Source organism: Prunus dulcis, chromosome 4 (genome assembly GCF_902201215.1).
Source record: "Prunus dulcis chromosome 4, ALMONDv2, whole genome shotgun sequence".
NCBI lineage: Eukaryota > Viridiplantae > Streptophyta > Magnoliopsida > Rosales > Rosaceae > Prunus > Prunus dulcis.
The window spans coordinates 16,285,340-16,308,969 of record NC_047653.1 but is presented as its reverse complement, the minus strand read 5'-3'; the positions used below and the strand labels follow the sequence as shown (position 1 = coordinate 16,308,969).

The window sequence follows — 23,630 nt, the reverse complement described above, 5'->3', positions numbered from 1 at the left end:
ACATTTTATCCTGATAGCAACGATGAACAAAATTATTTGGATTAACATGATCATGACAGAGCTAGGGTTTCAGTGTTTCATCACCTCTGTCAATTCTCCAAGAACACAACAAATGTAAGTTTGTCAAATTCCCACCAATCAAAAAGATTGTAAGTCAATGGGGCCCAGCCAACCATAAACTCCAATGCAGCAGGACAAGTGTATATCAATTGTCATTATGAAATATTTGAAGCTTGCAGCAGTCGCTTTTATATTAATCTCTGCTTCAAAGCACCGTTTTCATATAGTTATTATGCACTCAAAAGAAGATAGAAAATAAAATCTTTTACTAATTAACATCTATAAATACATAATACACAACTAATTAACATAATGAAAATTAATTATGAATGAGTAAAGAAGGAAGTATTTATCACAAACATACTAATTAAAACACTAATTAAACCATGATTAGTTGTCTTTGTGCTTCAATCCTCAATTCTTCCTTCATTTTTCTAATGAAATCTTCAAATTTCTTGTTTAATTCTTCAGTGCCATTTCCATCTTCATCTTCTTCAGCAAGTGTTCCATTTTCTTCTTCTTCTTCTTCCGAGACTATAAACTCATTTTCTGGTTTTTGCTCCTTTTGATCTTTATATTCTTCAGCTGCTTTCTCTGCATCTGTTTCTACTTGGTTGATCAAGGACTCACTTTGTTGTCCTTTTTCTGCAGCAACATGTTCTGCTGACTCCATACTTTCCACTTTAACATCTTCCTTCTGCATAGCTGGTTCTTCAGTCTCTAACATTGGCGATTCGAACCCGGAACCACCTTCTCTATTCTTGAAGATGGTTTCATCATTAGTACGATGAGACTGGGACGGGGACCGGATTAAGCCAGAGCATTTTGCAAGGACAACCAAGAGCAAATTGCAGATGAGGAACATGCAGTTCTTGTCAATGGTGTGGGTGAAAAGCTGGTAAGGGAATGTGGAGAAGTAGAAGTTGAGGGAATGGAGGCATGAAAGCAAAGATGAGTTGGGAATGCAGAAAGTAACAACAGAAACTGAAAGCAAAAACTTGGTAGCTTTTTTCAGAAGCTGATTGTCTATGGAGTTGTACATGTAGTAACTATGAGTCAAGGTTTGTTGGTTTTGGCTATGGTACTCAGTTTGATTCATTTTCTCTCTCTATCTAGCTAGTTTTTAATTGCTAAAGAGGCAACTCTGGCAAATTGAGGAGGATATGGAAGGGAGAGGAGTTTGGAGGAGTCTTGGCAAGCTTGTATCTACATATCAAAGTCATGGATTGGATTGGAGGGTTATATAGGTCAGGCTTCAAAGTAATTTTGGATGTGTGGGTGGTTTTCCAAAAACACCCTTGGATTGAGGATCCTTAAATGGTGTTCCTATCAGGGTTTTTGTGGATCAGTATAAAATTGCCATTTGGAGACTTGAGACGAAGAGGATGTTGACATGTTATTTTCTAGACTATTTTGAACTTTCTAGCTGTCACCCCATTCAGGCATCAGGTAAGAGTAATCTTGATGTTCACCAATTTCAGATTTGACTTCTTTATGATAAAGGCAATCACTTGGGAGAGCTGGGACCAAAAAAGAGATCTGATCATTGATATTCAAGACTCTGTCTGTTCTACAACCAACCCTTGAAATATAGCATAATGTCATTGGCACAAGTAATGCTAGAGAATGGGACTAACTTATACAAATAGTTTACAACTAGTTTTTCTCTTTTCTAATCAACGGATCGAAGAAGATTCAAACTTAAAATCTCTTTCATCATTGACAAGAAAAATATCATTGAATTAAGAAGCAGGGACAGACCCTTATACTGACATTCCCAATCCACCCAAATCAACCCCCCTTTCATGCATAACCATGCACTGCATGTCGGCAAGCATAAATTCCAGTATTTCACACACTCTACATATAAGGTAAATTTAGCCCATCTTATTTTGAATTCTAAGTCCGTCTTTGCAAAGAAGCAAGTAATTAATTATTAGAAATATAGTTGGCAACATACAAATGTGTACAACTGCATGCTAATCTACATTTTCTTTCCTACCACCAGGGAAGCCAAAACCAAGAGGTTGTGACATATAGCGGGTGAAAATTCTACTTTGTATGGTTGTTGCTTGCAAAATCATAAGAAGAATAATAATGCTACATACACACACACACACTTGTGGTTGGTTTTGATTTGGGATGGTGTTCAATCCTTCATCTCTAAGCAAATATCATGCTCTTACTTCTCATAATAATGGAAGCTTTGATTTTAATGTAGGTTGTAACTTAAGAAAAGTGTAAGCAGTTTTCTCTCATAAATAATTAATTTACACGTAAACTTTTTATTATTTTTACATAATTATATTACTTCATGACATGACATGTCAAAGAGATATATATATTCATTAACTCTAATCATATATTAACCTTTATTAGTTAGGCAAAAGAAGAGAAAATCTGCAAATGCAGCGCACGGCTCCAAGTGATTTTGACTATCTTCATTATCTTCTTTACTTTTCTAAACCTTTTACTTTTAATGGGCACAACCCCAAACTTGTTTATCTTCCTAACAACAACCTTCTATATAGTTTTATGCTTTTCCCAAAAAGGAGAAAAAGAGAAAAAAGAGAAGATTCTTTCTCACATTTCAGCAAGATTAGAAAAATCAAAATGGTATTTCATGTCAGGTTGTTGTTGGTCTAGGCAGGAAGACAAGGCCATGATGTTGCTGGTTAATAAAGCCATCACAACTTTTAATTCAGGGTTGTATCACAAGTGGTTCATGAAATTTTTTTAAAGTTTTTATTTTAGTATTTATACTCACTAAATGTGATATTTTTTTTATTTTTTTTGGTTTACACATTAATTTGGTCAATATTGTCGTATAATTTTCGTTAAATTTGGTTATGTTACCAACTTTAAGTGGGAGCTTTTATCAAAATATAGCTTATTTTAGTCCTTCAACTCATGTTTTTGTTCAAAATGGTCATATTATTTTCGTTTAGGGTTTTACATTTGGGTTCCATCAAAGAGAGCATATAGTCTTACCGAGCAAAATACTTGAGATTTAGTTTTTTTATGGCTGAATATGTTGTATTTTAACGAAAATAATGCTTTAAGTTGGTCATGTGCCGTCACGTGATCGAATTAAAAGAATATTTTGATTGAATGTGATGAAAGGGACCAAACTGATGTGTGGACCAGAAGAAATTTGGACAAAATCAACGTTTAGAATAACATTGATATAGAGAACAAGAGAATAACGATGACATTATTCGAATTTTACGGATAAAGACTAAAATAATGCGTTTAAGTTTAACATAATTCCGGGACTAGTGGTGCAGTGACATATTGAGGGGTTTTGCACGGATGGTAAAAAAGACTTTAGAACAATAGTTCCATCTTTTTAGTCGGATGAGGAAGAATAGTTCAAAAGTTAAATGGAAAAAAATAGAAGTCCGGTTATCATTTCTTAAGAAAAAAATGGAAAATAAAAATTTGGAGAAAAGAAAATAATAATAATAAATTTGGACGATGATTTACTCTGCATCCTAGGTCCAAATTTCAATTTCCTCTAAATCGCTGATTTTCTCATATAAAAGAAAAAAGTCGGCTGCCAAACAGAGAGTTTCTCGACTAAACTAGAAACCAACCACTAACCGACATCCAAACACCCCTCCGTATTAACCCTCAAAAGTTAAAAACAATTCCAATACCCAAACACCCCCTCTGCGTCTCTCTCTCTCTGCGCAAAACCCTATTAACCCCAAACAGGCGATCACAAGCAAAACCTCTCTAAAACCCTAAAAATGTCTTCGATACTTCTTCGATGCCGTTTAGTCTCCCGGGTATTAAAGCGTAATCGACGCCTATTCAGCTCCGATGTGGCTTCAACCCCTCCCAAAGAGCCGCTCATCGGGGCTCAATCCCTAGTCTCCGATCTCACACCTCCACCTCCACCGCCGCCACCACCACCTAGCACTGAGGCTTCGAACGCGTCAAGTGGAAAAGCTTGGAACTTCCTCAAGTACTCGCTCATTGGCGCGATCACTGGAGCCACTGCCACTGTTGGTTATGCCTCCTATGGTATGAGCTGCGCTGATTTGGAAATGATGGTTCATTTTTTGTGTGTTTTTTTTTTTTTTTTGGGATTCGGAAGAGAACTTTGATGTGGGCTTTGGGTGAAAAGAACAAGAAAAGTTTGGTGTTGGGTGTTTTAGATTAGTTCATGATGAGGAATTTCCATTTATAGCTGATTTTATAAACCAATGCAGCATTGTAAGATTGGGGGTTTGATTTTGACTGTGAAATTTGGGTTTCTTCTTTTTTCTTGGCTTGTAGAAGCGAAATTTGATGTGGGTTTTGGCTAAACAGAAAAGCTTTGTGTTGGTAATATTGGCTTAATTGGTATTCTTGTGGGTCTTTATGTTTGTTGGTGAAAGAGGGAGAGTGAATTTTGGATTCGCATTTGTTTTGCAGCGTACTCTGTGGATGAAATCGAGGAAAAGACGAAGGCTCTCCGGGCAGCACCTTCAAATATCAAGGTGGCAGATGATGCACCTGCTCTTGAGGTAAGTATGACTTGGAACTTTTTTTTACGAATGCAGTTACTTGGCTCTGAGAATGACTTGATATTTTTCTACGTTTCTTTGGCATGAAATACTATTAGGTTAGCTTTGCATAGAAATGATATCCGAGTAACTTGACCTGAAAAAGAGAGGGGAAGAGAAAGAACAAAATCTAAGGCTTCTTTAATTTCTCAAACTTTTTTGAAAAACTAGCATTCAATCCAAAATTGAAGTTGTGTTTTAATATTTTTAATATTTCCAGAGAAGAGAGAAAATAGGATATGTATTTAGTTCACATTGTTTCAGAAACAATTTCCTGTCAACTGCTTAATATTAAAATTCTTGACATGTATAGAGGATGACAGTCAACTGCCCTTAGTGTTTGGTCGGCTGCCTTTGACCTGGTTAAGCTGGTTCAGTTGAAATTCAGGGGTATTTTGACCAAATACTTAAGCATGGCAGTGAGCTGGGGTTTTAGTCAAGGATTGCATATTTTCAGAGTTTTCGGATAGAAGGTCATTGAAAATGGCAAAATTGACATTATTATTTTCAGGTACTGTGTTGTTTTCAAGATTGTATCCGAAAATTCATTTAGGAAAACCAGATAACCACGCCTTTATTTAGGATTGTTTTGTGTCCCTTGATTTGAAGAACAATGAATTGTATCCGCATATCCAGTTTTGGTATAAACAAACATGGTATGCTGTAGTTTGCATGCATTGAGTCACTCATCACTAAATATTTTAGCAATTGTTAACCAGAGAAACTGTGTTTTAATCCATACAGAATATTCTGACCCCAAAAAAAAAAAAAAAAATTCACACAGAAAAAAGACAAGTGGTAGGTTGCATTAGTTACTGTCGTATGAAGTTGTGTGGCCTTTATCATTATGATGCGTTATGTTATCTTATTACCTGTGTACTTGGAAGGGATGCAATTTCAATAGATTAACATTTTGTTATTAATTTTTTCTGCAGAAATTGAAAAATCGGGTATACTCTTCTGCAATTACAGGTGGGTTCCTGAACTACACCTCTGTTGAGTAATAGCCATGCTTCACGTATTACATTTGTCTGCTACACAGTTTCAGCAGTTTTACCTGTCTTTTTGTGAATTTTGACTGCTATTAATTCACTTCATGTCGGAGCCGGTTACATAGAGGATGCATCGATTAACCACAATTATCTTTTATTTAACTGTATAGTTCATATATGTTAATTACTCAGCATATAGTAACTTTATCATGTTGGTGAACATCAGAAAATGACAAAAATACACATGTGAGCTTTTGATCCAACTCTTTATCACAGAGAAGTGTATTGTGTAGTGATGGTATATTGTAAAAAAAGTATACTGATGGTTAATAATTATTGTTTTGAAGTACATTGACTTTGCTCATTTGGTTGACACTGTCACCTGATGGGCTTGATGTTTTTTCTTTTTCTTATCAATGAATAGATCTCTTTACTTGTATGACTTAGATGTCTCGTATCTCGAAAAAGCGATTCGATTGCAGCACAAGACTTGATAATAGCAACTTTTTGCTTAGTACCACAAACAAGCCATCCTTTCTAATTATAGTTCTATTTGTTACCGACATTATGCTGATTCGTTTTTGTCTTATATTTCAGTGCCTGCTAAAGCTGCCGAAGTTTATATTGATGCAAGGAGGACGATTGAAGAACAAATTCGAGTGTGTACTTTTCTCTCTCTTTTTTATTTCTTTCTTTTTTCTCTTCTTTCAATTTTGGTTATCTGCTTTGGCAATCGGCACAGTGTAGCATCATCATTTTGATTTGTTTGACACAGTTTCTTGTTACTGTCATATAGGGTTATACTGAACCATACGCAGAGAAGCTTCTTCCAGATTTGCATCCCATGGAGCGACATGTTTTTACACTTGTTTTGGATCTCCAGGAGACATTACTTTACTCTTATTGGACGGTAAGGCTAGGACTGGAAAATGGTGGTTGTATCTCCAACTTGAAAAAATTCCTTCTTTCAGGATGGCAAGATTTGGCACGGTCTTAGAAGATGTAGTGGGTAGTCTTTTGTGTTTTTTTTTTTTTGGGTGATCTCATGACATCTAGGCAATGATCTTTTCCCACATTTTTCATGTCATGTAAAAATGTTCCGCATTACAGTCCTCATGCCATGAAAGTTCTTTTTGTTTCATTTTTTTGGGTGTGGTTACTTATATTATGTTTCTTTTTGGCATGTAAAGCGAGAAAAGGGTTGGCAGACTATCAAAAGACCTGGAGTTGATGCTTTCTTGGAACATCTTGCTCAGTTTTATGAAATCATCGTGTATTCAGACTATTCTAATATGGTATTTCAATATTTCACATCACCATTCTTTCTCTTGGAAATTAATTAGACTAACAGAATCTAACTGTTTCTTGGTATATGTAGTATGTAGATCCTGTAATGGAGAGACTGGACACAAAGCATTGTGTAAGATATAGGCTAGGAAAGGCTGCCACTAAGTATCAGAATGGAAAACATTATAGGGTAAGTTGGTTGGGTACTTGTTTCATTAAATGATGTTCAATTCCTTCTTTTCTGTACCTTCTTGATGTTTGACATCTTTGAATTGCTTCTTTTAGCATGGAATTATTTTATGTGATTGGTGAACCTAGCCTTTGCCAATCTTTTAGTATTTCTTTCAGCAAATTTCCGTACTAACTACAAGTTGCACAAACTGTCTGCTGCAACCAAAAAGCTTACTCTCGTCCCATGTCAAACCATGAAATAATTGATAAACTCCAATCTGTTTAATGATTCAAAAATTCTGTTCCCTCTTAATTTGGCTAATCCATCTGTTACAAGTCTGGATCTGGTTTTGACATGTGTGTTTAGTAAAGCATATGAGGTGTAGTTTCTCTTGGCAGGACCTTTCCAAACTTAATAGAGATCCAAATAAAATCATCTATCTGAGTGCCCATGCACGAGAAAATAGCCTTCAGCCTGAAAATGGTGCCATAATAAAGCCATACAAGTATGAGATGGATGACACAGCTCTTGTGGATTTCATACCATTTCTTGAATGTAAGTCTGCGATTTTCATTTGTTTTCTAGCACCAGTAGCTCTTGTATTGTTTCTATCATCATGTTTGTGTTAAATCCACTAAAGTTTCTGAGAAATGCATTACCACCTGCTTGTGCTTGGTTTATGTGCAGTTGTCGCCCGTAACCCTCCAGCAGATATTAGGCAAGTATTAGCATCATATGAAGGGTGTGATATCCCTGCAGAGTTCATTAGGCGTTCTAAAGAGCATCAGAGGTAAAGTATATTCTTAATTAATATGTGTGTGTGTTTAACCTTTCTTTGTAATTAACAAGGTCAACTGGGTTTTTGAGAGATGTTTTCACTTATTTCGAAATTTATAAGTCAGGCGACTGAGGAGCTGTTCTATTCTTGTTGATAAAAAAAAAAAAGCTTAGAAATCCCACCTTTCCCCTCGTTATAAAAAAATAAAAATAAAAAATAAATAAAAAATAAATTTTGTTATGCGATTCTGAGATTTGCTGCACGCACACATGCACAGGGGGCCTGGGTTTGTGATTCAGATTTTGTGCCGAACATGCTTGACCATCCATTTGTCTTATACTTTATAATGTTACAAGTTGTTACAAATTCTTACTTTACAAAATTTGAATGACATTGTAGGCGAATGCAAGAACAGAAGCAGCAAGGTCGATTGTGGAGACGTTGAGGTCAGGAAGGAGACCGAGTCAGAATATTGTAAAGACTAGGTGATGTTTTCAAGTATAACTTCCAAGCTGGTTTTCTAGTCAGTGTTAGCTATCAAGCTCAAGCCAATTCCGGAGAAATTTTGAATTGATTATATAATTCTTTTGCGTCATATTAAATCTGATTGATCAGTTCAGTCTTTGGGCTGTTGACATCGCATTTTTGGCATCAATTTAGCTGAAATTTTGCTCACAGAAATTTATATTTTGTAATACCCTGAGAATAAATGATTCTGTAACTTGTTCGTCAAAAACTTCTACCCAATTTTTTCGGTTCCCAACACCCTCATTTGTTGATTGGTATACACGTATTTGGGCAGAATAAGATCGGTTCACTTTTGGTTTGGTCACTAATATACCATCCATTCAGGTCTGTGCAAACAATATGCAGTCTCGAGTGACTAAAAATGTGTTCCAATTTCTGCCCTTGCACGGATCACCCTCCGTTTCTGGCAAAACAAATCTCACCTTCCTTTCGACCATTGTTTTTGGGACCATTTTTCTTTATACAAGTGATAGTCGAAAACTACTCAATAAAGAAGGGGAGTCGAATTTAGGTGCAAATGAGCGGGCAACCTACATCTGTGTCTTCCTTTTGACAAACCATTTGTCAACTAAATTAACAAATAGATGAATTTTTGGGTTGATCTTGGGACTAGCTAGTAACGTTTTAGGTATAACAAGGATATATCAAGCCACTTATGATTCATAGAATCTCCAATGTTCATAAATGCAGCAAATTGGTATGGTATTGTATGTCAACCAGTTATAGATGTATGGATGGTAAGTCGAAGAAATTAGAAAGGAAACACGCCAGTGAAGAGTGATGTATAAACAAGAGAAAACAAAACATCTGCGTATCCTGCTATGTTAATTCATTCTCAGTCTCTCTTTGACCGAGCAACATCAACAAGGCATTGATTCAAGTTCTGACCAAATATTTTTGTAGAGAACGACTCTGTGACATGCTTTCGAGCTTCCGTACCCATTCTCTGTGCCATCTGTGGGTCTTGAATGAGTTTAGCCATAGCCAAGGAGAATTCTCTTGAGTTACCTTCACAAAGAAATCCTGTTACACCATTCTTAACTGTCTCTACAGGTCCCCCACTATTGCATGCAATAACAGGTTTGTAAGCCGCCATCGCTTCCAGAGGAACAATGCCAAAGTGTTCATCCTGCATTATAGAATACTGCATGTCAAATTTATTTCTTCACTATATCCAATCAATGGAACACAATGAAGTAATTAGCACCTTTGGCGTATAAAGAACACATAGGCATTGGGAGAGAAGTGCATTTCTTTCAGCTGTTGAGCAAGATGTGATGAAGTTAACCTGACTAGACACTCCTTCACTTTCCGCTAAACTTCTGAGCTCCTCCAAGTACTCAACATTTTCCTTCAAGCGCTTATCAAAACCACCTAAAACAATAGACATGTATCAATTTTTTCATCTGTATGGAGAGAAACTCATGCACTTCTATCAAGCAAAGTATGAAATGATGTTGCATTAATGCATCAATGTCAACAGGTAGGCATTCGAGTAGGCATTGGATCCTTTGGTATATGGCCAAACAAATATCATTGAGAATTACCGAAAACAAGGACCAAGCACAACTAACCCGTAGCTCATATAGTAATTTAAAGTCCATTTTATTGTTTGCCTAGTTATATATATCCTATAAAATATATTTTTTTTAAAGAAGGATGTACTTATTAATTAGCATAAAACATACTTCAATATACCCAGACAGATAACTAAGTAGGAACTTGCCTGCAATTGTCAAGGAAGCTTCAGCCAGATTAAGGTCTTGAAGCACATCTCCTCCAAGGGTGCGAAGCATAGAAAAGGCTGAAATTGCCAAGTCTATATTCTTTTTCTTCTCAAAACGGTTGATGGACAGAAAATTCAACCTACAGCAAAGAAATAAACAAAGAAGAACCGAAACTGTAAATCACCAGATAAAATTCAAAGAAAAGTCATCAAATAAATGGTTAGATATGGAATCATAAAAGCATGTCTAAAACCGTAAGGAACCAATAGATAAACAAACATGTTCGTTACTTGTAAGAATTGGTGGGTTCATCAAACTGATTCACATTGACAGCTGGGTAAAGAACAGCTGGCCGAACTCCTCGTGCATCAAGACGCTTGAAGGTCTTTGCAAACATAGATTCTGTAAATTTGCTATTAACAAGAATCTTATCTGCAATTCCTGCAGCAGTATCATTTAAAAAATCAAAGTGGTAAGGAATATTTGTATACACATAGCAAACTAAAGAGATGCAGTAGACACATCACATAAAAACGATATAACCAAGAAATGGAATCAGACCAGTTGTCATTTCTTCTATGAAGTCTATTGGTTTTCTATATATCCTCCTTAGAATAGTTGTATGTTGAGCCAGCAATAAATCTGGAAAATGACAATAAAATAGAACCTGCACACAAAGATGTAACACATAAAACAACTATAATAGCAAACACTGCTAGATAACAATTCGTAGAAGATAGGTTCAAGCACCTTTGTTGACTTCTTCAGCTTCAGCAATGGGATGACAACAGAAACCTGATCTGCTAGTATCACATCAAATGATGGCCACATGACTAGCATACACAGAGCAACAAAAAGGCACCGTAGATATGCACACAAAGCATGAAGATGATTGAATATATGTCGGGGTAGGAAAGCACCATATACAGTCACAGGAAAGGTACCTGACAAACCGATAACATTAAAACATCAAACTATGCACTGCTTTTGAATGATAGCTAATCAACACCAAACTGAGAACAGGTTCCCCAAAAGGAAGCAGAAAGTATAAGTCACCTTCCAACTCTACGGCCTAACAACCATCCGACTATTTTGTAGTACCCATATGCCATGAATTTCTCAAGGCAGGTTGTATTTCTAACCATGCTACTCCTAGAATACACACACCAAGACTACTTGAACCTGAAATCTTTTCAGTATTTTACTGTGACTTATTTTCTTCCTCAAAAGGATGCGTACAAAATTTTATCTTCTTGTGTATGTAAACTAGGTCATCATGTACATCTCCGATTTCAACTTTCAAATGGCATTACAATGCCTCTTTTTGCAAATTTATGTCAAAGGAAAACAATAGTATTCAGAAAAGAATATGGGCATGAGTTTTAGTGATTGACGAACACACTCCTATTTGATTTGTTGTACCATAGACATTCCAGCACTAACTAAACCCCACCACATTTTCACAAATACCATGATTTCAAAGATAAATTTGAAGTACAAAAAAGGCACACCAGAAATAGTCTCCTCAAAACATCGATTTTTGTCATGGTGCGCTGTGAAAACATGAACGTTATGCCCATGGGATGCGAGTCCCACAGCCGCATCAACAATTAGTCTTTCAGCTCCACCTGCACATCACATTGCAACAACATAAGGCCAAAACAACTTCTTTACAATCTTCAATGATAACAAGAAGAAATAGAAATTACCTATACCCAGATCGGGATGAATAATAGCAATATTCAACTTTGAGCTTCCTTTCTTGGCCATTTTCCAACAAACGAAAGATTATCCAGTTCTTGGTAAATTCTCATTCAAGGAGAAGATTGGGTCAAAACTGGGTCCAGATGAGAGATAGGAAAATAGAAGTATAATCAGCATTACATGACATAAAGTAGTGTAAAATTCAAAAACAAGTGTCTCTATGAAATCAAATACAATATTGAAACAAGGTAGATTTAGCTTAAAAGAAAAATAACCTAATCTTAAAATAAACCATTGGTAGGCCTATCTACTAAGAAAACTGGACCCAAGTCTAGTGCCCGGGTCATTTGGTGAATTTCCACTCATGAAATCTCACCTCACCAATCTCTTCTGATAATTTTATTTATTTTCTGTTGAAGCTATCCTTATTATGTTAACAATGAATAATCCCTTACTCAATAATCTTTCATTTTTATCATAAAACCTCCCTCACTAGCCTAAAATTGCGGAATTTATCACACAAAAAACTAATCCAAAATAAGTTGGGATCACCCGAAGAAGATACATGCTGCACAAACTACTAGATTTAGCAGCAAAGAGACTGATTTACAAAGCAATTAGCTTTCTACACCCAAAGTAAATACAGAAATCACCAACTTACAAAGGTTTTATAAAAGAAAAACAAAGAATTAGTAAAATTTCCAACCGACGCATATCAATTATGATCATGAAAATCGCCTAAATAAAAAACTTAATGGATATATGCACCTATATTACGAATCATTTGGGTCACAATCCTGAACTGGGCAAAGAGGAAAAGATGCAGAGCGCAGAAAAAGCCAAGCCTTGACTTACCAACTCTACTCGGAGTGAGAGAGAGGAACATTTGCGGAGAGAGGAGACTGGGTTAGCCGTTATCTCGGTGACTTCAAACATTTTGTCGAGTTGAGCATAAATGGGGTTTTGGGTCGAGGTTTGGGTTGGGTACACTGAAAAACTCTTCCGCCCAAAGCCCGCCCAAAATACTTATGCGAAAGAGCTTGAGCTTTATTGAGTTTTGGCTTTCGGGAAATAATTTGATGGGAAATAATTTTTCATGATTTTTTCTTAAGGCATGTAAAACACAATTCCAATCTAAGATTACTGATATGCAAATAAGATATATTTTGTTTTCAACCAAACAATCCATGAAAAATAATGACGAGATGAGATGAACAAAATATTGGTTGAAAGAATATTAATAAAATAAAATATTGATGGTCATATTATTCTTTGACACACTCCAATATCTTGGAGTACCTATGCTAAATTTGGACATTTTGGTCATTACATTGTCACACCTCGTTGAATATAGCATGGAGAAGGATCTTTGGATTGGAGTGGGATATCATGCAGTGCTTGTTATTGTTAGAATTTGGTTTGTGTGCTAGCATTTACCAGGGTAAAACTAATGCTAGGTGACAAAGATCATACATCATTAATCAGCTTAAATCGTGTCATCAAAATGGCAAATGTTTGCAATCCCTACTTTTTTTAGTTCGTTGAACCACAATACAATTTTGACAAAACGTCACCAGGAAAATTTTCTTAATCGACACTGATTTGGTAATAAATTTGAACAAAGAGTTATTCTGAATTAGCCACAATCTGCACTCAACATTTAGGTTCTAGAGACAAAATTACGCGACATACAAACGTTCGATCTCTCAGTTTAAAACCATATTTGTGTCAAAAACTTTTGGGGCGAGGACATGTTGGCTGGCGGTGCATGATGAGACATGGATGGCCAGAAGTCCATTCCACAATTCAGTGATGCTGATTGAGCGGCCCTCTTAAACGAGCAGGACTGCATTTACACATCCGTCGTTCTCTGGATTATTCGTCACCTGAGCATATTTCCCTGCATCGACCACAAAGCAAAAGTTAAATTCTCCAACACACGTCAGAATCCAAAGAATCCACATTTAAAAGAATGCATGATAGCAAAAAGGTACATAAAGGTTGAACTCACCCCATACAACTTTCCCTGCAGGTGTGACTAGACCAAGTTCACTTACATTCACCTGATATCCACGAAATAGATGAGTAAATAACGAAATACACCGTGGATTGGCTTTATACATGCAATAAATCATCACATAACAAATGAGGTACCTCAATGATGGTTCCCTTGGTCAAAACACCAAGAGAGGTATACATTTGACCATTGGGATTCTTCTTCACACCAATGATCTCAAGGTTAAAAGTGCACTTAAGTTCAGGGTGTGTCACATGAGCTTTGGTGAATCGCAATCCACTGGGCCGGATAAACCTCTCGTACTTAGGAGGTTTCCTCGTGAAACCAGGTCCTACAAATGTGGCTTTTGTGACCATCCTCTTCCATTGCTTGGCTACAAAACAGAACCAAGTATATAAGCTGCCAGGAACTAAAACAATAAATTTAATGAAAACACTGGCATCAGTTTTCACATATCCTAAATATTATTTAGCAGGAAAAAATCAAGATAATGAATAACTTCATCTCGTTATGAGGGAAATCTAACTCCCATAAGCCTAATTAATAATCATAAATTTAGGGGGAAAAACAACCAAGACTCTGGTGGTTGGTATGGGAATAGTGAGGAAAAGTTGAAGAATACTTACTCTTGCGTTTTCCAGATCTAAGAATTTTGAACATCTCATCTTCAGCCACAGGCCTTACCTGGAGAAGATATAACTCAGTCAGAAAATTATATCAAGATTAACAAAAGAGAAATGCTATCGCACTGTACCGAAAATTCATTCACACAGGAAAGTAAAGAGGCTAAAGGAAGAATGTGGCAGATCTTCTTACCTTGGGTAGAGGGACTTCCCATTTCCCAGCTTTCTCCTTCCTTTTTTGCTTGATGGTGTTGTTGAGAATCTGTTTCCAGCATAACGTTAGATAAAAAACATGATGAAATATATTTTCATAAAATCAATAATAGCGGGCACACATTACTTTTGCACGTGTTGTGTTGTCACGATCCAGAAGATATGCTGGAACAGCTCCTTCATGAACATCATCATCCACCTTGCGCCTAGTTGATGACTCCTCATGCATAGCCAACCTGTCGACATTCACAAACAATATTTTTATTTTACATAAATATAATTCACCAGTTGCATGCACATAAATTTAATACACTGAGGTATTGACATACAGGCAAACTACCTATGATAGACATTTAGAAACAATAAAAAGATGCAGATAAACTCATGTAGAGTCATACAGTTGTAAATATGAACGTAGCTATGTCTAGGTGTATACGTAGAGTCATACAGCAGTAAATATGAACGTAGCTATGTCCAGGTGTATACGTAGAGTCATACAGTAGTAAATATGAACGTAGCTATGTCTAGGTGTATATGTTACATCAAATTAATAAACATGTCACCAGTGCAATATGAAAAATAAAAGTTAAAAGCATCAATTTAATGCAATTGTAAGTTCTTACAGATTCATCTTAACAATCTAAAGGGAATATGGTTGACTACATGAAAAGCTATTAAGTAAGAAGCTATCATTTCTAAGAAACTTAAAGAGTTAATGAGTAGTTTTTCAGAGAATAATCAACAGAACACAATGATAAACTGGATTAAAATATGCATAATAGAACTCACGTTTTCTTCATGAGAGCCTTTTCTGCATAGCGTTTCTTAGCAAACATCTTACCCTTGATACCCAGAGCCTGTTCCATGACAAACATTCGAAAGAAACAGAATAAGCATAAATTTCACTTTGATTTTTAACTTTCAAGGAAAATAGAAGAAAATGAGAGAATTGATGACCTTCTGGGCAGTCTCTGAACGCTTGTGGACCAAACGAGCCTCCTTCTTGCGCTTTCGCTCGAAGTGGTCTGGTCGGTATCCATACCGCTTCCTGTGAAGCTCTATGTAATCTCCCTGCGGCTGTATTTCACAAACAACAATAGATATGAAATCATGTCCTGAACAATATGAAAGTTAGAGAAAAATAAAAACAGACAGAGAGAGATGGAGAACGAACCATGGTTGCAGAGAGTTTGTCGCTCTCGGTTTGTTGTCAAAATTCACGGGGAAGCCTCGGCAAGAATCTATAAAACCATAATCACATAATACAAATTAAAATGCGTACCCAGTCGCGGTACGGTATCCATCTGGAACGAAACATTTAACGACTCAGTTCCAGAGGCGAGAACAGTACCTGATAGACGACCTCGCTGCTACAGAACAGTAGCTCACCGCCGACAACAGACGAGCAATCTAGGGCATATGAGAGAGAGTGCAAAGGGGAAGGGAAGATAAAGGGTTCGGAGAGGATTTTTTTGGACGAATGGATTGCAAGAGCCCAGCCCAGGCAAAAGGCCCCTGGTCCCCCAAATTCAGCTCCAGCGGTGACATCCAGCCTGGGCAACAGCTGGCAAGGCCCAAGGCAAGATAGCCCGAACTGTTGTCTAATGGTTGACGTCAGCAAAGAAAAAAAATTTTAAAAATTTTAAAAATTCTTCAAAATTACCAAAAAAATTCAGAATTTTTTTAAAATACATACCTAGCAAATTTTTATTTATTAATCTATACATATGTGAATAGTAATTGCTTTTGAGTTGCTATGGCAATGGATGGAAAAATACAAAAAAAATGTTAGGTCAGATACTATTCATACGAACAGTACCACCCTTACTTGCCCTTGCTTTTTACCATGACAAATGGGTGCAAGTGCTCTAAGAGCAAGTCCAGCAGCTAAGGCTGGACTCGGGGTGGGGGAGGGGGTTTGGGAGAAAAATGGGTTTCCAGTAACAAAAGGCAGCCCGAGCAAGAGGTGGGGGCCACAAGACTAGGCTGGCCTGAGGTGGAGTTGGCCCGAGCAAGAGCCCGAGGTTGGTGACGTCATGGCTGACGCATAGCTTTCAAATTTTTTTTACCGTTGGCGCGTGCATTGCACGGGCCAACATTAAATTTTTTTTGAAACAACGCGCTATAGTAGACGCCAATGGCTACCTTCCACATGTTGACCTATTGGCTCTCCGATTCGATTTTTTCCTTCAATCCAACGGCAGCCAATTTTTCTGCAATAAAAAAATGAAAAAAAATTGAAATTTTTTTTTAAAAATACACAAAAATTACTGAATTTTTTTTTTTTTGGGTATAAATACCAACCAATACTCTTCACTTTTAACACCAAATCCTCTTACATTTTCTTCTCATTCTACTATTATTCACTTTCTACTCAATAATTTTTCACTTTCAAGTTGTATTTTTCTCTATCATATTATGGGTTCTTCTACTGAAAATTGAGGGGCATGGAGCATGATGGAAGATGTTAGCTTGTGTGAGGCTTGGGTCCAAGTTAGTCATTGTCCCGTAACGGGCAATAAGATTAAATTTTCTCATATGTGGAAAAAAATTCATCAAGCATTTTGTGAAAGGGCAATTGGTTCGACACGTACAGAAATGACATTATCTAGTAGGTGGAAAATTCTTAATAAAGAGTTGGCGAAATGGAGAAATGCTTTGGCAAATGCGATGGACAACCATAGAAGCAGAGAAAACCTTAGCAGTGAGGTAAATTATTTGTCATTTTCGTTCTATTAATTTCTATGTCATATTAATTTTTATTTAAATGTTTCTTGCAATTTATATATTTTGTTAACATTTCTCTAGTTTTTTATTATTATTTATACATGTTGCATTTTTTTAAAATTTATTGCATTTGCATTAGTTTTTTTTTACATGTTGCATTGCCAATATTTTTTAAAGTTTCTTGCATTTCTATTTAATTTTTTTTATAGATTATGCAAGCACAAATGTGGTTTGGTGCTATTGGGCAAGGGAAAAAAAGTTTCAACCATACCCATTGTTGGGAGGTGGTGAAGACTTGTAAGAGATTCCAAATTATTCCAACGGGTCCGACGGTAGTGTTAAACGAGACTCCACTCCATGAGACGCCGGCATCGGATTCACCTATGGATTCCCCGATGAGTCAAGACTCACCCATTGAAAAGGAGCCAAAGCCTATTGGGAGGAAGGCGGCGAAGGCGAAGAGAGGGAGTAATTCTAGCAAGAATGCATCTAAATTTTTGGAGGAACTTTCAAAGCACCAAGCCATGAGAATTGAAATGGACTTGAAACAACAAGAGCATGATATGGCTATTCAACTAGAATATGCAAAAGAAAGGGAGTATGTACGCGAACAAAACATTGAAAAAAAAATCGGGAAACCATGGCCATGGATACAAGCCATATGTCCCCTGAAACAAAACAATTTTGGAAGCTAGAACGAAGGGATGTTATGAGACGAAGACTTTTTCGTGACGATGGACCTAGCAACACGGATTGGTTAAATGATGAAAACCATTAAAATAGTTTGCTTGCCTTTCATGTCTTAGTTTACTTGCCTTTGATTTCATTGTATTTTTTGTTTTGTTTAATTCATATATTTTATTTTATTAGTTGTATTGCTTTTCTTTTAGTGAATAAAGAAAATGAGTAATGCTATTTAGACACACAACATTGACCACCTTAACTGACCACCTTATGTGGCAATTGATGTGTCATGCCATATCAATTAATGAATGTCGCCATGTCAATTAAAAAACAAATTAAAAAACCCTAGCATTCCTAGTGAGTGGCCTCATGGCAACATTCATTAATTGCATGACAAAATTAGTTGTACAAACCACAACCAAAGAAAATATTCAACAAAAATCCTTTTTATTCAAAACATTCCATACATAAAAAACAAACTACAACCAAAGCATACAAAATAAAGAAACCACAACCAAAGCATAAAAAATAAACAACCCACAACCAAAGCATAAAAAATAAACAACCCACAACTAAAAATAATAAAGCAAAAAAAAAACAAAGCATAACTAAAAATACAACATAAACATAATAAATTAAAAAAACATCTTCACTTCACTTCATTCACCTTCATTGCCTTTCACCGCCCATAAATGCTCCATCAAGTCAACTTGACGTTGTTCATGAATATACGACGATTGCATCTCCGTGTAGCGATCAATCATACGGGGCATGAAACTACCGCCTCTAACCAACGGTTCATGCTGCATTGCTTCTCCATTTGGCCCCACTGGTTTTTCATAAATTCGTGTTAGGGTCGTGTCCATGGGATTTGGTTCATACACGTCATCAGCATCGTAATCATATTCATCTTCCACAATCATGTTATGGAGGATGATACAAGTTATCATTATACTCCCAAGCACTTCCTACGCGCTGCGCCCAAAGGATACCAAAGCACCTCTCAACATCTTTTCTATACCCCTCTTGATAGCGAGCAAAAAATTTTTGCTTATGGGATCGGGGATGTGGAATTGTTTTCACAAATGTTGTCCACCTCGGGTAGATGCCATCAGCTAGATAATACCCGTTCTGAGACGATACTGTTGATTTCATACGTGATATTTTGGGCTTCACCTCTCAAAACATCATTGAACACCGGGGATTGACCTGGGACATTCAAATCATTTTGAGATTCGGCAACTCCGAAGAAGGCGTGCCAAATCCATGTATCAAAACCAACAACTGCTTCCAAGATGATACTTTTCTGCCCTTTTCTATTTCCGTAATCCCCTTGCCAAGCAGTTAGACAATTTTTCCACTGCCAGTGTGTGGGAGCAAATTTCCCCACGAGAATATTCGCCCAAGATTCCTTCGTCTTCTCTTCCTCTCTTTCTCCCTGCAAAACAGATCGGAGTAAAAGGACCACACCCGAGAGGTGTTGGCCAAAGGCCCTCCGATGCCTAAGTTAGATAGGGTAATTCGAGGAAAACCGGGTGGCCGGAGCCGTGTATGGTGGCCGGAGCCATTGTAGGTCCTTGGGTGTAGGTCTGCGTAGGTAGTTTCTAGGGTACAGAGTTTCCACTGCATCACAAAATCGCACCAAGCTCTCCAAAACAGTGGACTTCCTCATCCGGGCAATCTCATCTACCTGATCAGCAGATGACCCATACGCCAACATTCGTACCACAGCTGTGAACTTTTGCTCTGGAAGAAGTCCCAAATTTCCAGGACAGTTTTTCTTTTGAACAAAATATTCATCATAATTGCAAATATCATGCATGACTTTATTGAACAAATGAGGTTGCATTCTATATCTCCCTCGAAAATAAACATTAGAGTACAGAGATTGTGGGATAGAATAATCTTCCAGAAGATTCTTACCCCGAGAATGTCTATGTTTGTCCACATTCGGGCCACGACCTTCTCGTGAACCACGACAACTCTGGTTTTCTTCCTCCAGCAAAGCAACTGCTATGCCAAGTTGCTCATCTAGTTCTCTCTGCGCCCTTTTGCTTGCAGCTCGTCTACGCATTCTTTCTCTAGTTTCTCGCTCTTGCCTCTCCAAAACCTCTTGCATGTCTGCCATTGAGAATAGAGAATGAAATCTAAAATATGAGAAATGGAAATATAGAGAAGAACTGGTGTGGGAGGTATGAGCTGAACCTCTGGTTTTATGGAAAAATTTAGACAGATAGATATGACACGCGGCGCAATCTTAGAGGGTGAAAATCTTATCTGAAATTTTAAATTCAAATAAAATTTTAAATTTTAAATTTATCTGAAATTTGAATTTCGAAATGGATCTGAAATTTGACATTTTGAATTTATCTGAAATTTGAAATTTGAAATGTATCTGAAATTTGAAACCTAAAATCTTATCCGATATGAATAGTATTGACACGTAGGAACCCAAAAATCTTATCCGAAAATATTATCCAAATTAATTGTTTAAGTAAACAAAGTTGTGAAAAAAACAAAAAAATGAATAGTATTTGTCATGGCAAGCCTAAACTGCTAGAAACACACTTTGATGAGGGGGGCTAAGGCAGCCACTATTCACGTGAATAGTAGCTGCCCTAGGGCTCCCCTTGCCATGGCAAGGGGCTAACTGGTGGAAATGCTCTAAGGGGGAACATGCTAGAGATTGGGTGGGTGGGTGTGTCAATATAATAAAAGTTTTGTTTTCTGGTTTCAAGAAAGTTGTGGTTACCTATCCTTGGATCTAATCTAAGGGTTGAGAAAAAACTGGATTAAACATCAATATGTCATCTTTTATTTTACTTTTATTGCAGCAAATCACTATTTTGGTTATTAAAACTAATTTTAAAAAAGAGTTTAATATCATAGATGAAAATACAATATATTTGCAGAAACTCAAGCATGGGTTCATGAATTGGAAAAAAAAAGAAGGAAAAAAAACCTTAAATTTGTTTATAAAAAATTAAAGTTTTCCCAAACTTGGTTAATGAATAATTCAAATATAACATTTATAAATAGAAAATTGATCACAAAGGCAGAGAACAATAGGAAAATGACTTAGTTGTGGGTCCTTGAAATTCAATCATGTTAAAGTGTGAAGGGAGGGCTTGATGGCTCCAGATTTGGGTCAATAAATTTCTAGACCTGTTGATAGACGCTGCTATGTTAGGGTGTGCACCAATCGAAACCCCTATTGTTTTTCTCAATCATAAAAAATTCCTAAATGGCGTCAAGCTATGGCAAATGAAATTAATGCCCTTCTAAAAAATCAGAGTTGGACTCTTATTCCTCCATCCTCTTCTCAGAATATGGTCGGTTGCAAGTGGATCTTTCTTATTAAACATCATTCGAACGGGCTTATTGAATGGTACAAAGCCTGCTTGGTGGCCAAGGGTTTTCACTAACAACTTGGTATTGATTATGCGGAGAAGTTTAGTCCCATCATCAAACCTGCCACTATAGGCATGGTTCTTAGCTTGGCTGTCTCCTGTGGCTGGGTCCTTTGCCAACTTGATGTCAAGAATGCATTTTTACATGGGTTTTTACAGAGAGATGTGTATATGACTCAGTCACTCGAGTTTGTTGATCCCCATCATCGTGATTATGTTTGCAAACTACACAAAAGCCTTATATGTTCTCAAACAAGCCCCGAGGGCTTGGTTTCATCAGACAAGTACATTCCTTTGCTCCATTTGCTTCAACCAAAGTAAGGCTCTAACTCTTCCTTGTTCATTTTTTAGCACTCAACTCACACAATTTTCTTGTTACTCTATGTGGACAACATCGTTGTCACTGCACACTACTACAAAAAGTGAGAAAGACGACCATAAAACAACGACGGTCTAAGTGAAAACCGTCGTGGTTTTTAAAAAGACGACGGTTCTAAAAACACCGTCATGTAATACCACCTTAGACAACTAAAAAATGGAGATTCAAATGGCTGTTCAAAAACAACGACGTACCTAATTAAACAACCGACGCCTATTTGAAACAGATTTCAGCAGTGTAAAATCAAAGCCAACAAAGGACGGCAGAAGTTATGAATCGACCGACGTAAAAAGTAAAGACGACGATTTCAATAAAAGCCGCCGTTTTTACTCATAAAATAACACGACGAGGTTTTCGTGTAAGACGCCGTATAATTACAAACAAATCCACGGCTTTAAAATACAAAATATCGCCGTATTAAATTAATGTACAACGACGGAAAATATAAATATATCGACGCCATTCTCGTATAGTTCTACGACGTTATCTTTAAATCTTTAACGTCGTATTTATTCATTTTATACGTCGTAACTTTAATTTAAACCGTCGTCTTAATAAGAATTTTTGTTTACAATTTTTTCTTTGATTTTCTTATCCTACGTCGGTAGATCTACTTAATGACAAGAATAGAAATAACCACGACGGTTTATATAGAAAACCGCCGACATAATCAGATTTTTCTGAGATCCCAAGGGTTACGAAATCTTACCAGATGGAACTCTGCTCCACATCATAATCTTAACAGATGACACAGATTTGCAATCAGAGAGACAATTTTTTCGAAGTTGATAAAATCCACGTCGGTTGTATTAAACTTAACGACGTTTAACAAAATAATCTACGCCGGTAATTATAAATCTACCTTAATATAAACGACGAGAAAAGCATTGACAATGTCTTCATCATATCTCCCAGCAACTACTGATTCGATTGCTCATGCTTTAGAGGCCATCTGAAGCCATTTCTATTCTTTATCGCATTCTTGAAACCCATCTTCTTCTTCTGCAGCTCTACTGATAAAGGAAGAGGCTATCACAAATCTGACGGATCTTCTTAGTAAAGAAAATCAAGCAGAGGATCAGGCACATCTGATCTTCAGATTTCCCTGAGAAGCGAACTTTTCCTTCGACAGCGAGTGGAGGCCAGACTTGCATCTCTTTTGATGGAAAGCAAGGAGTATTCAGAAGCACTAAGTGTCCTATCAGGCTTGATCAAGGAAGTGAGAAGGCTAGTTGACAAGCTTCTTCTTGTGGACATAGATTTGATGCTAGTAAGCTCAATTTCTCTTTGAGAAAGACATCCAAATTATTGTCTTTGAGATGTGAGAGACAGTGTCTCTGAGAGAGGAAGAACTTGGAACCCTAAATTTTAACCGCAAAAATGAATGAAAGCGACAAATTTATAGAATAAATTTTTAAAACCAACGGCGGTCCGAACCAAAAACCGCCGTTTAAATTTTACAATCAACGTCGGTAAATTAATAAATCCACGTCGTTTTAGTCTTACTTAAGACGACTAAAAACGACGACATAAAAACAAAAACAGTCGTTGTTTTTATATTCTTTTTTTTTTAAATCTGTCATCCAAAAAAGAAACTTTACATATTCCTGAATATTAATTTCCTTCATTTTAAATTTCCTCCCGAAAAAAAAACTCTATTTATAACGCACTGTAATTGAAAAATAAACTGAAAAGTCACGGGAAAAAAAATTCTATTCATAATTTAAAAATTCAAATCCACGTCGGTTATATTAAACTTAACGACGTTAAATGGTT

General features: G+C 36.7%; 4 protein-coding genes across 6 annotated transcripts in view; 1 reads left to right on the top strand and 3 right to left on the bottom strand.

Annotated features, from left to right (window-relative positions):
• Nucleotides 1-291: 291 nt before the first annotated feature.
• LOC117625950 (cilia- and flagella-associated protein 251) lies at nt 292-1,292 on the bottom strand. Its single transcript, XM_034357551.1, has one exon. It carries the CDS (start codon nt 1,157-1,159, stop codon nt 440-442), a length of 720 nt encoding a protein of 239 aa, XP_034213442.1. The 5' UTR covers nt 1,160-1,292; the 3' UTR covers nt 292-439.
• A 2,420-nt stretch (nt 1,293-3,712) lies between these two features.
• LOC117626723 (mitochondrial import inner membrane translocase subunit TIM50) overlaps nt 3,713-23,630 on the top strand; it is a 24,805-nt gene continuing 4,887 nt past the window's right edge. Inside the window, exons 1-10 of one of the 2 annotated variants that reach the window (XM_034358539.1) lie at nt 3,713-4,089; nt 4,483-4,574; nt 5,549-5,585; nt 6,203-6,264; nt 6,402-6,515; nt 6,796-6,900; nt 6,984-7,082; nt 7,463-7,619; nt 7,752-7,854; nt 8,242-8,605. In XM_034358539.1, the coding sequence (XP_034214430.1) occupies nt 3,813-4,089; nt 4,483-4,574; nt 5,549-5,585; nt 6,203-6,264; nt 6,402-6,515; nt 6,796-6,900; nt 6,984-7,082; nt 7,463-7,619; nt 7,752-7,854; nt 8,242-8,287 (1,092 nt within the window). In that variant the 5' untranslated portion in view covers nt 3,713-3,812 and the 3' untranslated portion in view covers nt 8,288-8,605. Of the gene's footprint in view, nt 4,090-4,482; nt 4,575-5,548; nt 5,586-6,202; nt 6,265-6,401; nt 6,516-6,795; nt 6,901-6,983; nt 7,083-7,462; nt 7,620-7,751; nt 7,855-8,241; nt 8,606-23,630 lie in introns of those variants that run through there. The other variant, XM_034358540.1, reaches the window with a different exon arrangement.
• LOC117626722 (alpha-1,3/1,6-mannosyltransferase ALG2-like) lies at nt 9,011-12,831 on the bottom strand. 2 transcript variants are annotated; one of them, XM_034358537.1, is made up of 9 exons: nt 12,570-12,831; nt 11,807-11,940; nt 11,609-11,725; nt 10,848-11,041; nt 10,659-10,764; nt 10,388-10,538; nt 10,097-10,236; nt 9,578-9,744; nt 9,011-9,499 (listed from the first exon to the last, which is right to left on the bottom strand). In XM_034358537.1, exons 2-9 carry the CDS (start codon nt 11,865-11,867, stop codon nt 9,206-9,208), a joined length of 1,230 nt encoding a protein of 409 aa, XP_034214428.1. In that variant the 5' UTR covers nt 11,868-11,940; nt 12,570-12,831; the 3' UTR covers nt 9,011-9,205. The 2 variants fall into 2 exon arrangements, with proteins under 2 accessions (XP_034214428.1, XP_034214429.1); XM_034358538.1 differs by having other exon boundaries at nt 12,657-12,831.
• LOC117626724 (ribosome biogenesis protein NSA2 homolog) lies at nt 13,303-16,135 on the bottom strand. The gene is made up of 10 exons (XM_034358541.1): nt 16,006-16,135; nt 15,829-15,895; nt 15,612-15,731; nt 15,444-15,511; nt 14,782-14,890; nt 14,635-14,703; nt 14,445-14,502; nt 13,956-14,191; nt 13,813-13,864; nt 13,303-13,701 (listed from the first exon to the last, which is right to left on the bottom strand). Exons 2-10 carry the CDS (start codon nt 15,829-15,831, stop codon nt 13,634-13,636), a joined length of 783 nt encoding a protein of 260 aa, XP_034214432.1. The 5' UTR covers nt 15,832-15,895; nt 16,006-16,135; the 3' UTR covers nt 13,303-13,633.